The 15864-nt window shown below is 39.9% G+C and overlaps 1 protein-coding gene across 1 annotated transcript in view; it reads right to left on the bottom strand.

Annotated features, from left to right (window-relative positions):
• The window catches only part of AGBL4 (AGBL carboxypeptidase 4), a 984974-nt gene that overhangs the window by 455483 nt on the left and 513627 nt on the right, over positions 1 to 15864 (bottom strand). Inside the window, exon 6 of the mRNA XM_064455128.1 lies at positions 5199 to 5238. Coding sequence (XP_064311198.1) covers positions 5199 to 5238 — 40 coding nt within the window. The remainder of the gene's footprint in view (positions 1 to 5198; positions 5239 to 15864) is intronic.

The raw sequence follows: 15864 nt of genomic DNA, 5'->3' as shown, positions 1-15864 counted from the left end.
GCATTAAAAGACTCAATTATTACTGGAAAAGGTAATTTCTTTTCTGCACCACTTTTCCAAATAAAATAGCATGTGAAGCTTCACTAACAAACACGAACAGTAATTATGTCAGGCTGTTTAAAAACTCAGAGGCTTTCCCTTGACACATACTTAGACCAAAATCAGTGTACTATTAATTAATAAGGACTAGCAAAAATAGTACCCAAGTTTAGCAGCAAACAACTTTCTGTCACATTTTATTACTCTGTATAATTTTTACTAATACCTGTCTTATAGCTTCATGACTTTGAGTTCATATTATTTTCATGCTTCAATTAGAAAGAAGTAGATAGCCAGACTATCCAGGAAGGTAATGGAAAAGTCTTGTACGGGGGCTTAGTGGTGGAATTTACAGTTAAATGAAACTTTCAAATATACTATAAAACTTCTCCTTCCTTTACGTAGTTTTACTTGAGATCTCATAAGCAGTAATATGTAGAAATGCAAAACTTAATCAGCTAAAAAATATGGCAAATCCCACATATCACTTTATGCAACGCCAGGAGAGTAGAAATATATTTTCCTAACCAGAGGAAATTAACTAGGCAACAGTCCTATATCTATAATTTAAAGCAGTAAAATATGTATGGCAGAAACTAAAGCCACCTTAAAAGAATTCAGTGTAGCGGTGTATCACAAATTAATGAAATGGAGACATATTTAGAGCATGCAGCACTGATGATTTTAGAGGGAAGAGAATATTTCACCACATAGATCAGTCTGATACGTACTTCTAAAATCAAGCTTTTTTCCCTGCTTAAAAGTGTAAGACCTTAAATATTAGGGGGAAGCACACAAAAATTAAAAAACATTTCTGATCAAATATCAATGCCACTCCACAGAGATTAGGAATAGTTTACCCCATCCTTGCATGTAAACTTCTAATGTGGTCAGAGGAAAATCTGAGTAAATCAAAAGGCAGGAATTATGGAGTCAGCTCTTACTTTATTTCACCTAAAACAGAGCTGAAAGAATCTTAAAATACTTTATATTCCATGCTGTAGCCAAGCTGGGCACTATGGAATATTCAGCTACCCCAGGTTTTTTAAATGCAATCAATTTACTGCTGCCAAATGTAGTAGGTTTATATACATCTGGGAAACATGCACCTACGGTGCTGATGAATTTCTCCTGACATTGGACTGATTTCAAGAGAATGCTATTTTAAATTGGCAGTAGAGAGACTGGTAGAGAAGGATAAAGCCCTGAGGACGGCTGAATCAAAGAGAATTTCAAAAGAATGTTCCTGATGGTTCTTGGATAATATCACATGTAAGCTATTTTCAAAGCCAATAGTTTCCAACACACTTCCATTTATGGTATCAATAATTAAAAAATACTTCAGTGGGAGATGAACTTACCTTACTGAGAAGAGAAATTGGAAAGCTGTATTATTATCGTAAACACAGGAGATGCAAAAAGCTTTGTCTCCATGGAAAAGCTATGGAAACAGGGATATCTTATTTGCAACTATTGAGTGGTTACTACAAAATGTGATGTGATTGTACAGTGTATGTTCAAAGCTTTACTAGAACATGATCATGTAGAAATTAAGGGCAGATCTTCAACTCCTTTGTGCAGCAAGGCCAAATTAAAACACCTGAAGATTTGATTCTAAAACCCAAAGTCAGCGAGAAGAAGTATTAAGGAAATGCTTTGGATCACATTCAGAGGTGAAACTAAGTTAAAAAAAATTTAAATTACCAAAACTTAAACCTCATTATGTCCCACTCCCTGCCAGCACGTCCCTGCCAGCTACTAATGAATTTTTAACATCTTTCCCCCACCCCACTGCGCACATCAGCTCTGACTCCGGCACCCTGAACCATACAGTGCGTTACATCTAATTGTAACTCACATGTCAGGGGGCAAGAAGAAAGGAGTGTGGCAAGAGCACTGATAAATTTAACTTAACGTTCCTCCAGCTACTGAGCAGTAAGGCAGAGCAGTGAACTCCCCTCCACATTTTACATGGGTGTCAGTTACTTCAAAGGAATATCTTTGAATGTGAGGGTGTCTGGCTCGCTCCCAGCTTATGCATCATTCGTGTCTGGCTGTTTCTGGAGACCCACAGCAAAGCAAAGACTTCCTCCAGTTTGGGGCACATTGCAGAGCTTTCCATAGCTGTTTTCTTAGGGGTGCTGGAACAGGTCAGCTCTGTATGTTGCATACAAAACCTGAGGCTGGAGCTGCACCTCTCACCCTCTGCATTTCTTCCATTTTTTTCCCCCCGTTTTTTCCAGAGTGCCCACAGTCCAGGTTACAGACTACTGGTCTATACCTGTTCAGTTTAACATACAAATGTGCTTTTAGGTCAAGCATCTGGAGTAAGGCAAGAGTCAGCGGTGGGTCGCCCTTGCAACGTGGGCTCGTCCCAGTGTGGGCAGGGTGGGGATTCAGGGCATGAGGAGCAAGCACTGCTTCCAACTTATCGGTGATTCTTGGGGAATTTTGCAACAACCATGGCTAGGGGAAACAGCGTGACTGCCATGAGGTGATGTTAAGGTTTCTGTGATCCCACAAACTCTCTTTTGAATGTTTTGGCACTTGTGTCTCAACAGCCCTTTATTGACATTAATGGCATTATTTCACCTGGCAATTAATCTCATTAATTGGGTGATCAATTTTGGGAATTTTTTTTAGTGGCACATGGAGAAGAGCTGTTGTAGTACTTGCAAGGGATCACCAAGCTATTCTTGACTAAATGTACAAAACCTTGTTCAAGAATTTCATACACACAAAAAAGAAAGATGATATTCGTCATGACAGAAGTGCAAATCACAGAGGTCACCTTTGGTTTTGAAGTCCTTTGTCTGTTCTTAAAATTAAACAATAAGGCTTTGGTGGTTGATACTGCTTGTGAAACATGGAGGACTTTCATACTATTAATAAGGCTGAGTGACCTCCACCGCAAACGAAGGCTGCCTGCCTGCCTGCGGCAAGGTGGAGAACAGGAACAACTCCCAAAGGATTAACAGCTGCAAATAAATAGCTCAGTCCCTAATTTGAATCAGTAAATTAAAGGATGACAATGATTATGGCTGATCTCATCCATCATAAACGATATCACAACTTCGTAAAAGCAGACTGTTTTTGTCAGATCTTAGAGCTAGGGCTCAAAGAATGAAATATTTAAAAGTTGCAGTCTCTAAAGATAGATAAAAGACTCAAGACTGTGATTTATTTTATTTTATTTTTGTATTTGTAAGGCCCAAACTAGACCCTTTAATCCACAGGTTGACATTTTCCAATCCTACTAGGAATTAAGTGCCTATCTTATTCAGCCGCTTCGAAAAAAATCTCAGCTTTAGGCTCTTAAGTAAGTTTGGCCTGATCCAGCATCAGGCTTCTTTTGAAAATGCCTTTACTGAAAGCAAAACTGTAGACAATTATATAATCAAGGTGCAAATATTACATTTTTTCCTATGAAGCCATTTACTGTAGATTTCTGGCCAAATATCAAAGGGTAAGACTTGCATTTCAGAAAAAAATCATGTTATGGAAAGCTTTTCTCCCCCCTTTTGGTGCAGTATGTCTACCTACAGTTATTGAAAGCTGGTTTACTATTTAGCTAGTTTCATCCTTCCAACTAATTGCTGTGTTGATTTAGTAGATTGCTGTATTAAACTGAGAGATCTGAAGCAATAGCTACTTACTGTGATCACACCTGTGCACAAACTCATCTTATTCAACCCTTTCATTGTTCCAATGAATACTGTATCTGAAATTATGAGGAAGGTATCATAAATTTGTTTTACAGAAAAGTCTCATATAAAGTTACTCTGGTCCCCAACCCACCTTTTCTCTTATTAAAAAAAAGGAGTCTGTGGACTTTGGTGCCCTTATCCAAGATTTAAGTGTTTATTATGATTAAGACCATCAGAGATTTTTTTTTTTCCTGTAGAAATAGGGAATGCTGAAGATACGAAAAAATGAAATATGTGCCATGTTTGTCCTTGAAGTTACAGTCAGAATAGTGACAATGGCTGTATCGCACTGTATTGTTGCTTTTATCAGCAAGTGCCCTGAGCATACATTAACATAATTGCAAACTGCATGAAAAGTGAACATGCAAAAATGTGATGCAATTGCCAATAGCCTCAAACATCTGTCCCAACAAAGTGTTCCTCCTCCTTATTTTAATTCTTATTATTTTAACAAGGTTAGTGAAGGAGAAACCATGTCACAGATGATATCTACATTTAGAGTGTCAGAACAATTATTGATGCAAAATTGTTAGCCAAGCAAATATGTGTCACGTTTTGTTCACTTCCCATAACACCTGTTCATTTCACTAACACATTATTCCCAGTTAAAGCCAGAACTCATTAGTCCCAGTTAAAGCCAAACTGAAAGCTTAATATGTACATACATCTGAAAAATTGAAAAAGTTAACCAAAAGGTAGCACCATTTAAGCACATTGTACATCTGAAGCCGGTGAGCAGCGAACTTGCGTAGCAGCTAATAGAAAGAAACTGAGCCAGAAAAATAGCAATAAATTAAAAGCCACCCAGCCTAAAGAGCTGAGATCAAAGAGAAGCACTATTCATACAACCTGCATTTCAGTCACAGTACTGAGACCTTCGAAATTCACTATGCCAAAGAGCCCAACTCTTTCCCAGTACTACACGTTTTCGTTTATCTCCTCAGTAGGAAAATGATAAAAGCCATTATGAAGCCAATCATCTAGAGCATTTTAATTTTATCCAAATACTTTCTGACCCACTTTGGGGTTCTCCAGACCAAATCCTGGATCTCCTGTCTTCCACCACGTGCACAGAGGGCCACCCTATCCTTACTCCCTGAACCACTCACATTTGCCACCAAGGAAAGTCAAACTTGCATTTCTGTGATACTTGAACACACATTGTGAATTTGAGGGCATCTGCCCTGCAGACATACCGCTAACTGTAACCCCAGGAGGCTTAAAGAAATATCAGCACTCAAATTCATACAGTAAAGGTCTGAAGAGGCAGCTCTGTGAATGGATAACTGCCCGGGGCTTTGCCAAGCACAATATAGCTGTCACTTGTTATTACGTGAAAGATTTTCTGGGGAACAGTGTTTTTCATTTTGCATGTCAGAGATGGGGGAAAAAAGACATTTAGACAACCATCTCTGAGAAAAAGAAGAAAGCCGTGCGGCAGAGCTCACTTACCAGGGCTGGTTATTGTCAGGAGGTCAAGCTGCCGTTTCTGCTGAAAAACAAATTATAAAAGGAATTGTTAAAAGGGGACTAATTTTAGTGGGTCAGCTAAGACCTGCAAAGTAAGTGTTCTGACATTTATAGCAGAATTAATTACAAGTTACATGGCTCACAGTAACTCTTTTGGATGGGATCCACATGTACTTTATGAGGAAGAAAAAAACCCCTTGCTCAGTCCTTTTAATGTGTTTTTATTTGCACTTATAAAGTGTTACTATTTCTTTTTTGGAACATATACTTGAAATGGATGGCTAGAAGCACAGATGGACCAATATATTTATAAAAGTGATTTCTGATTCCACAGGGAAGAAGACAAGGAACGAAGACAAGAAACTCTTAAGTTCTTTATTCATATCAATCACTGACTCATAGCCTGTATGTGATCAAACACAATTATATCGCCTTGGGGTGAACCTTTCAGAGACACGTAAGAGGATCTAAACAAACTCAAGACTGATAAAACGAAAGCTTCTTTTCATGCTGAGCGCAGTCAGCCCATGGCTCTCATTGCCACCAGATATCCCTCTGCCCAAAAGCTTGCCAGACTTAATCATCACTGGATATTTGTACAGATAGCAAAATACAGGGAGTTATTATGGCAAATAATCAAGTTTAAACAGAAGAGTGGTTTCTGGGAGGGCTGCAAACCTTCACAAGGCAAACCAACCTGTACTACGAGAAGGTTAGGAAAATTTTTTGCCTGGAACAAGCTATTCCACCAATGCCTTGGTGATGGTGGGGTGTCTCTGAAGTTCCCTTTCCCCTGTGACATGTAGCCAAGGCTGTTGCCTACTCCATGTTTGCAGCCCTAGGTGATCTCCCCACCACTGCCTCTCTGTGGCCTGCCACTGAAATCCACGTGCTCCTGGACCATTATCATCCTTTTCCACTTTTCTGTGGGCTGAGAGCTTTCCCCATCTCATAGTCTGTTACTGCCTCTTCTTCATAGCACTTTCTTCTCCCTAACTTTGCCCAACATTAGTGTGTCTAGCTGGCATTGAAGATTATACTGTCCAGTTTAATTTCTCTCTCCTAATCTGCTCAATAATGTCTGTGTTACTTTCATTTATTGTCAGCCCTATTGATCTTTTTCTAATCTAATTCTCATCACTGCATTCACTGTATTCCCTGGGTGACAGCTGAAAGTCCTTGAGGAGGAAACATTGACTTGGTATTCCCTGCCGTGAACGCTCTTCCTTGGAAATTATGACTGATGAAACTCCTTTCCAAACCCATCATTTCTTTATAAGTAAAGCTTCACTGGCTAAACTGTATGGACACAGTTGATCATCTACTGCATATACCCGAGCTATATGCCCAGCAGTGAATGTGGCCTGCTGGGAAGCTAAGTGGGGTGTCAGGCTGAAAAAACCCCACATTTTCTGAAACCCTTCTAGCCTTCAATACCTTAACTCTTACACAACACAAATCATATTTGTGAGAAAATCCATTCCTGTCTGCTTTCATAGGTAGTCCCTGTTCTTTTAACTCTGACAAGTCATTCTGAGTATAACCTTAGTGGTCTGCTTGATCAGATTTGCTTTATTATCAAATACTAAGGTCAGCTTTTGCCAAGCCTTTTTCCAGGTGTGCCAGGGTAATTGCAAAAGGGAGCAGAAGACCCTGCTGCTGCCTCATGTCACTTCCACAAGAGCCATTCAGAAATGCTGTCCCTGCTCTGCTGGGGTCTGTGCACCCCACCCTCCTTTCCCAGGGAGCAATAAAGCAAAGTAAAGCAATCATGTAAGCAAAGGGCCTACCTCTCCAGTGGGAGCCGTAAGATGAAACATCTCCTAATGAGCTAAATTTTATATAGATTCTATGCCTTAATCCTGATTCATACATACAAAGCTATGAAATGCCAGGGCTTATCACTCACTGGGCCAAAAGCTTTGCTTACATTTCTCAGCACAACTGGAACTCAAATGCTGTATATCTAATGAACAGCTAGAGCAGAAAATATATATCCAAAGCCTATACTCTGTGAAAGCTGCTCTACTGGGAAAAAAAGGTGGAATATAAATATCCTGCATGAAAGAAGATTGCAAAATGTAGAGATTTGGACTACAGAGAAAGGCATGTAGCTCAACTGGCTCCTGGACCTGAGTGAGTCTATTAACTAAGGTTAAAATAAACATTAAATAAAACCCTAAATAGCTTAACTTGATACTGCAGAAAAACAAAAGCATATAGAGTACGCTAAACAAAATGGGAAATAAAACTAAATTATTACAAGTCAAATGTTCAGTCTGTAACTTTTTTCCTGTTTGGACATTGCCTTCAGGCTGGTCTTGGAAAAAACAAATTAACTCCAGGTCCAGGAAATCTTTGTGCATGTGTTGAACTTTAAGCACAAGTTATTTCTCTGACTTCAAGTGGAGCAGCACTGATCTTTTGCAGCTAACACCTAACTGCTGCAAGGGATTTGAAATGCCACCAGGTTTTTGGCACTGGCTCCACCCAAACACTCTGGGCTGGAGCACGCTGGTTGCTGCCTGACCGGTGCACTGAGAGAAAGAATTCTTCTGCTTTGACCTTCAGCAGACCTTGGAGAGGTTTCTCTAATTTAGCTCAGCAAGGGAAGTTTGTGCACACTCACCCAAGCCCTGGAGAGGAGGAAACAGCAAAGTGCATTCCAGGATCATGCATTTAAACATGCAAAAATGCACTAATTATGGATCCAATCACTTTCCGGAAATTCAAGCTGGCTCTCGGATCTCAGGGGCTAGCTCTCTGCCGTTTCCAGGGCTCAGCTGGATGCAAGCAGTCTAGTAGCTAGATGGATTTTTTTAAAAAAAAAAAACAAACCATACAGACACACTTATGAGAAGCTATAAAAGCAGCAAATTTTTAATTTAAAGAGAGAGGCATTACAAGTGTCACAAAGATTAATAAAATAATTGCATCAGAAGTATCATGGCTGAGGGCTTTATATATTCGCTTCTCCCTTCAGTGCTGAAAGATGCAAATTGCAGCTGTTGCCCCCCTCCAGCATGATCACCCTCTCCCTGTTTTGACAGATTTCTTGAAAGACTCATCTCACAAGATGTCTGGATTTTTTTGTTCTGCCTTTAGTAATTTTCCACTTCTCTAACACCTGCCTCTGCAGAGATGCTTGGGACTATCCCAATCTTCAGGCAACCTACTGTCCCAAGATTTACTTACAACCTGAGCACTGAAATGTAATGACTATCATCCCTAGTCAGGCAGAGGTGACAGTTTCCCCTATCACTAGGGCTGGATTTCAACTACGTTGACAAAAAGGCATTCCATGAGAAACACTGAAATGATTTCCACAGCATCAGCCATAATTTATAAGAGGCAAACAAAAAGATTCCCTGTATCACTACAGTATTTCTATTGCTGTAATCCTGTCCTACCCTTAAGGGGCAGCATCCTCATTTTCACTTTGCTGGCTATTTGAAAGCCCAAAGGCAGGAAGAGGCCATTGGTGAATGATACTGGCTTCACACCTCCTGCAGTTTTCTTTCGTTGGTGCTACCCAGAGGCACAGTCCCTACAGTGCATAAGGGCTCTGCAGTGAACCTGCAGCAGATCATGTTCACTTCCACAAAATTAACACAATCTTTAATTAATGCAATAAGCACTGATGAGTAATAAATCATATTAAAATACAAGGAAGGCAAATTTTTAATAAATTAAACATTGATTCACTCAATAAATATTAATCTACTAAGCATCAAGAATTCATTACATTTTAGAAAACCAGTTGAAAAACCTCACTGGTGAGCTGGTCTGAAGTGTGCAGAACGGTCCCTGTTCACCCATAATATACACTTATTTTTAACTAATTCCTTAATTTATCAAGTTAAACAACTTGCCTGAAAGTGAGTCTGGATTATTATTCCACTGCAATATGCAATTTTCTCAACATAGATTCCAACTCACCCCTTGGATCATTTCCTAAATTTTTCTTAGTAACTCCCTTTCTGAGTATCTCCTTTCTCTTTCTTGATGTTGGCGGTCTTTAAAATATTTGTTGACTGGTGTCATTTAATTTTCACCTCAATTAACTCAGTGAGGGTTGCAAAACTAGAAAAAAATTTGTAGGGGGTGTGTAAATTAACTCATTCATTTAAGTTTAGCTTATCTATGAGATGTTCTTTCACACTTTGCTCTCTGCAGAGTTCCTCTAACCTTTTATATAGATGTGGGATGTGCTGCACTTGCTTTGACTCTTATCTACAGATTAGCAAAAGAAAAGGAAAAAAAGCCAGATGCAAAGATGCCCCATGAGACTGATATGGAGCTGTTTCTGTAGCAACCGACGATTTTCTTCTCATGTAAGAATGAGCCTAGTCATATCTAATTCTGAATGTATCTGGGCCTCACTTGCCAGCCAAAGCTGTGTCAAGTATAAAGTCAATATAGTCAGAAAGAGTGATAAAAAAAAAGGCAATTATAAAGTCATCTTCCTACTCCTACACTCCTCCTCCAGCCAGGATCCAAAAGATATCCTTACCCCTGCCTTCTGTCCCAGCACATCATCTCCAAGCCCCCAACATCCAGCAGAGCTGGTAAGCAGAGATGGAGGTGACAACCAGCCACCCAGGTATTGTGCACGTGAGGCTGCTGTGCTGGAAGCTCCTTCAGCAGTCCCATACACCCACGTCCCAGGAGACAGAACGCTCTGGCAGGGGTTTCTCTAGACTGCAAGGGCATCTACACCTGCCTCACTCAGAGTCTCCATATAAAACTCCTAAGCCCAGAGCTGAGATCAACTTCAGCTTTAGAAAGCTCACGTTGGGTTTGTGCCATTCAAATACTCCTTTCACTCTGTGGGTAGTATTTTCTGCAGCTATGAACCCAAAGGCAGGCTGCCCATCTCACTAACATCTCCTGCCATAGTCCACCCACACAGAGCTGGAATTGACTCTCTGGGACCAGAGGAGGCCTTTGCCTTCCTAAAGGTATTTTACCCAGCCTGGTCTTTGCTGTTGATCTCTTCCATCTAATTTTAATGTGGTTGAACTGGTGTCTCTCCCTACTATCTTCAATCTACTATGCAATTCAGAGGGTTTAAAATCGAAATCAAGTGCATGGAGTTTGTTGTTTTATTCTTCCTGGAAGCCTTGCCACAAGTTGTTACTAATTGTGCCTTTTCCTTTTAACTTCTAAATTAGCGCTTCTCTTCTATAAACCAACTGTGTTGACATAAGAGTAACTGAAACCAGTGCATCTTCTCACAAAATAAAGCTGAGTATATATGGAAGGGTGAATCTCACATTTCTATGGCTTTTATTATTGCCACACCCTGTAATGTCAATGCTTTTGAAAGCTATCCTCTAACATTATATCATGAAATAACCTAAAAGTTCAGGAAAAGATCAAAGAGATCCCCAGTGTGCAACTTGGCATGGTGTGGATCGCACAACATGGCTGCCCACAAGCATCACCATAAGCCTCCTTGGTTTTGCACTGGAGGGATTTACAGGAGAGGGGAGGGAGGAGGGAGAAGGTGCAGGGAGGGGGAGGTTAAAGGCTGTATCCCATCCTTTCACATTGCTACCTGACCGGTGACAAGCTGCGCACCTCAGTGTGTTCTGATCCTATGCAAAAGATGCTTCTGTGATACAGGAGTGTACACCTTCTTTTAGTTTTTTGTTGTTGGACAGTATAAGAAATATTCAGGGCTAATCAACATCTGGAAAAACTTTCTGATGAAGGCTTAGATAAAGGAATGGGTTAGAAAAAAGTAAATATTCAGTGAGCATTTCACATCTGTGTAGATCCCGAAATCACAGGCTTTTACTCATATAATGAAGTAAGATCTCACATTTTGTCCTTCCTTTATGATTAGCTGCTAAAGTTTCCTGGTATAATGATGAAACGAACCAGTCAGCTTGTTGACACTTGACTGGGGTAAATTTTGGTAAATTGCATCTGCTGTAGAATTGCATTCTCTGTGGAATCAATTATTGATAATATAGGTGTGGGAGAACATTTATAAAGTGGTTTTGGATATGTTATCACTCATGCTAAGAGCTCTAATGAGCATTTTAAACCATATTAACACTGACCTCTACAGACATTTGATCACTGCAGTATTTGGTAACTCAATTCTGGTTTAGAATCAAAACCAAGTCCAAATGATGAAAGGCAGTGCCAGACCATTAAGCTACTTTACTCATGCTTCCAGTTCACGTATTCTTCTACTTAATACCTGACACCTGCGTATTTGTTTCCCAAAACCTAAGTGGCAAGGATACAAGGTACTTTTTTTTCAGAAATGCTGCCATACGAGTAGCTAAGATCTCTCCTTCTCCCCCTTTGACTATTTATCTCAAGGACACAACTCTCATGCATAATGTTCTTACAGTTCCACTGTGCTCAAAAGCTACTTAGAAAGAACATTACTACAATGAAAGTTAAGGAAAGATTGAAAAGCCATGCAAGGTATCTTTGGGCACACACACAAACACCAAGTAATACCTATGGCAGTAGTAGTAGGTCACAGCCCCAAAAGCTTGGTGAGCAGATTACTGACAGAAGCAGCAGATCACTGCCCAAAGGAACAGCCATGGGAGGCTGAGCAACCAGAGCAGCTGCACAGTGGAGGCCATTTGCAATGTGCACGCTCAGTTTCATTGGTCACACAGATTCACAGCCTGTTCCACATATTCCTGAGTGACATCTACTGGTGCTTTATCTATAGGATACTGTATTTATATACAGAGCACTCATAAAGATAGTATCCAGATTCTCACTGAACCACTCAGAATCAAAAAAAGCCCATCAGTTCACTATAAATATTTACAATCACAACAAGAAGTTAAGACTATTTTATCTCTGGAAGGAAGGAGAGGAAGAATGAACTGCTTTGGAATGAACTGATCCTTAACTTTGCCAGTGACAGTTATGATGACAGAAAGCCTCAAGTTGTCTGGCCTGAATCTGTAAGGTAACAAGCATCCTTATGCACCTCAGGGAAGCAACACAAAGGTAGATTCGTAGCAACTTTATGGTTTGATGATGTATACTACACATATACAGTGCATCTTCTCAAATATGCATTTAGAAGGACATCTGTGATTAGTTAATAACAGTCTCTTTTTAACCCAAGTCAAAATATGGCAAGCAAATCCAATCACTTTATTGAACCCAGCTGGCAAACTTGACTCAGAGTTCCCAATTTCATAGGCTTCTATTCTCCTTGTTAATTCAAGCCTGAAATATTGAGAGAAATTAATGCACACATAGCCAGTCCTCTAGTCATTCTTCAACCTGTGTAAAGTATGGGACTATATGCAGTACATACACAAACACTCGTATTTCTGCCCCAGCAAAGACTGGGGAAAAGAGTGGATGATACAGCCAGTATCTTGTCTGAGCTTTGTTCTGCTCTTCCCTAAAAGCGTTGAAATGAAGGAGAAGAATAAGGCCCATTTTCCATGGTCTGACCCCACACCCAGGTTGGAATCACGCCTCTCTGTAGTTCCACTAATAAAAAGGTGGTTGTGGATATGTGCATGTTTTAAACAAAGCATATGTGCTTACACAGCAAGGGTTCAGGATCTACTCATTCCACAGTTTAACTCAGCATTTTAAAGGGTTTGTTTTGGTAACAAATCACCATGCGGGTTTTTCATAGTTTGGTGTATTATTATGTAAATTGCAGAGCTGTGGTTAGAATCCTGTGCTGGTGACATCAATTAGTTAATGCTATAGAGATTACTGTAATGCCACAAACAGCGGATTATGTCTTAAAATACATAGTAGACAGCAGGAGCTAATAAACTCTTCTCCTTAAATTTTATTTATTTTGAAAAAAAAAGAGTAAACAAGGGCAGGAAAGACTATACAGACCACACACAGTGCCATCAACAACCAAAATCTATATGTGATGCAGATCGCTTTAGGCATTACACAGCCATTCTTCAGCTGTGAATTCCTATCTTACATTGTCTTACGAAGAAAAGGAGCAGCATTAGTGAAAGCAATTATGAACTTTGAAAGTCCACCATTTGTTGGGGGGTAAGCAACAATGTTCAATGAATGTTTAATTAGAAACAAAGCATATCAACCTATACCAGTAATGGGATATTGACTAACTAGCCATTGTTTATGGGCTGTTTTAGATAACAGACAAGACAGATTAACCCTCAACATATGCAATTTTAAAATTAAACATGCAGTTGTAGGAGCCTGTGATCACACAATAAGGGAGGCACAAATCCAGAGGTTTATATCCCTGCTCTGCCTATCTGGACCTTGAGATTGAACTTCAGCTGCTTACATCCAGCTACAAGTGCTCTGGCCAGCAGATCATTTCTCCTTAACCTTCTTTTGCTCTGTATAAATAACTAAATATTTATTGAAACTGGGACTTAAGTTCCAATATCCACATCCAACCTGAGTAGTTTAGCTACCAGCTAGTAGCAGTTGTCCTGCTCTCTCCATGTCAGCTAATACTAAATTTAACAAACTGTCTTCATGCCAGAGTAGCCAGCACACTGGTGGCAAGAAGGCTGGCTTGGGTTCAAAGAAAATATTGTTTGAAAAATAAAAAATGTAATTCTATGAAAAGAGGAAAAAAAACACCACAGGGAGTTACTGGGAAGTTTTCCGAAACATGAGAAATTTTCACTAGAATAGTCCTTCTTTATAAGTTAAGTACCTTCTTGTTTGGGGAGCAGCACGTGTTTGCACTCGGTTTGGCTCCTGCTCTGTATTAGAATGCTGCTCAGGGCACACTGGAAAACAAAGCTCTGAATTACAGCACTAACATGATCCACTTCCTAATACACCTGAGCCCAGTCAAAAGAAACACATCTTTGATAAACTTTTAAGAAACAGGACTCCTGTGGTTTCATACCATAAGGATAGCAATACAAATGGAAGGAAGAAAAAGACGTATAAAAGATGCAACACGAGTAAATTCCTTCTGAATATAAAATTTCCCCAAAATTATTGCGTTTTCATGTATAAAACTTATGAATTATGTTTTTAAAAGTCCTTGTGATTCAGCAATAGAGTGAAAATAAACATGAGAGAGTACAGCTTCTCTAGTTGCCATTTTCTCTGGCTCCCTAGAGCCTAGATCCCTCCCCCTCCAAGAGCTCCTTGCCTTTACTTCTAACTTTGTGGGAATTATCTGGTGTGTTTGTCTCAGGTGTTATTTTCTCTTAAGGTGTAAGAGTCTGTCTGAGATGCAGACAAGCTGTGTGAGAACACAGAACAGCAATTTCCAGATCATAGTTCCAGTGGTTGAATGTATTCTGCAAACACTCAAAATATATTCCCTTTCCACTCAAAGGTAGCAATATTTGAAGGCAACCAAGTGACTTGTATACAATGGTAACGCATGCCATTTTATTTAGAAGAAAGACTCAATGATAGGTTGTATTTCTGTTATCTCACATTCAAACGTCTCAGAAACTTAAACATTCAACAGAGCGTATTTCAGCTCTACAAGCAAACCAAACTTTTTGCCCAAGTAGCTGGACTTTCTATATAACACAAAGCAGAGTAAATCTTGGGAGAACTTTATGACTGCAAAATTGTGCACGTGAAATCTACAGGCTATATCATCTCCAAAATCCTTTGGTAGTGATTTCCACTTGCACCACCACCTTTCAATTTCAAAGCTACCAGTCTCACACCTACAGGTCCATGCATCCAAGTATTCAAAAGGAAAAGACAGAGCTTATTCTGTTCTGAAAGTTAGTTTTGCATTTACCATTACTATAATTGTATATGTGTACGCACATAAATATATTGCATATATGCATATACAATCACAGACACATATAAACACTCATGTATGTATATGGTGTGTCTGTTGACTTCTGCATTATACAGAGAGAAGTAAACGTTTATAAAACTGTATACACACACCACACCACATCCCAGATGTGATCCCACAGCCTGTCCCGGGGATGCTTTCCTAAAAATCCCGCCTCAGCTGGTGCCCAGCTCCTGCTGCCCTTCCCTGCGGCTCCTGCCTCCCCTCTCAAACCGATGATTTTCTGTCCACAAGGCCGCACCATGCTGCCAGCCCTCGCTGAGCCTCCATACTTACAGACAAGGAATTGCTAAAGGCTATGTGTTGTAGATACAGGAGAAAAACCTAGGAAATACACAAAATTATCACACCTATCCAAGACCAAGCTAGCATTTTGTCACCAATAGAAATATGGCAGCACACACATTTCCCAGTTAAAGCAGCATCTCTTTAAGGGGCCAAAGGAAATCAGTGTGAAGGGAGTCAATGGAACTGATTTCCAATGCACCAGGCTGGATTATTTCACTTTTTAATCTTCAGCTCTAAATTCACTGGCCCTCCACTCCCGTCACATTCACTTTTCCTCTCTCTTGCCCTACTTCCTCATTTTCTCCATGCAGCAGAAGAGCTCTAGCCTAGTTTAATCTGCATTTTCAAACTGCTAATATTATGGGAATGTAAACCAATATGATAGGAAACATCTGATTCCAAAGACTTGCACAACAGCCGGACAAAATCAGTATTTTTTGTTTTGCAGCAAGGGGGCAGCTAACTTCACCCTCCAAGTTCTGCGCTGGCTGTCAAGGCACCATTACAGCCAAAGACTTTTCTGCAATAGGGACAGGTAGGAGGGAAGGGGGAAATAACTGTGTG

Source organism: Phalacrocorax carbo, chromosome 6 (assembly GCF_963921805.1).
Source record: "Phalacrocorax carbo chromosome 6, bPhaCar2.1, whole genome shotgun sequence".
NCBI classification, from domain to species: Eukaryota; Metazoa; Chordata; class Aves; order Suliformes; family Phalacrocoracidae; genus Phalacrocorax; species Phalacrocorax carbo.
This window is presented reverse-complemented; position numbering and strand designations above follow the sequence as displayed.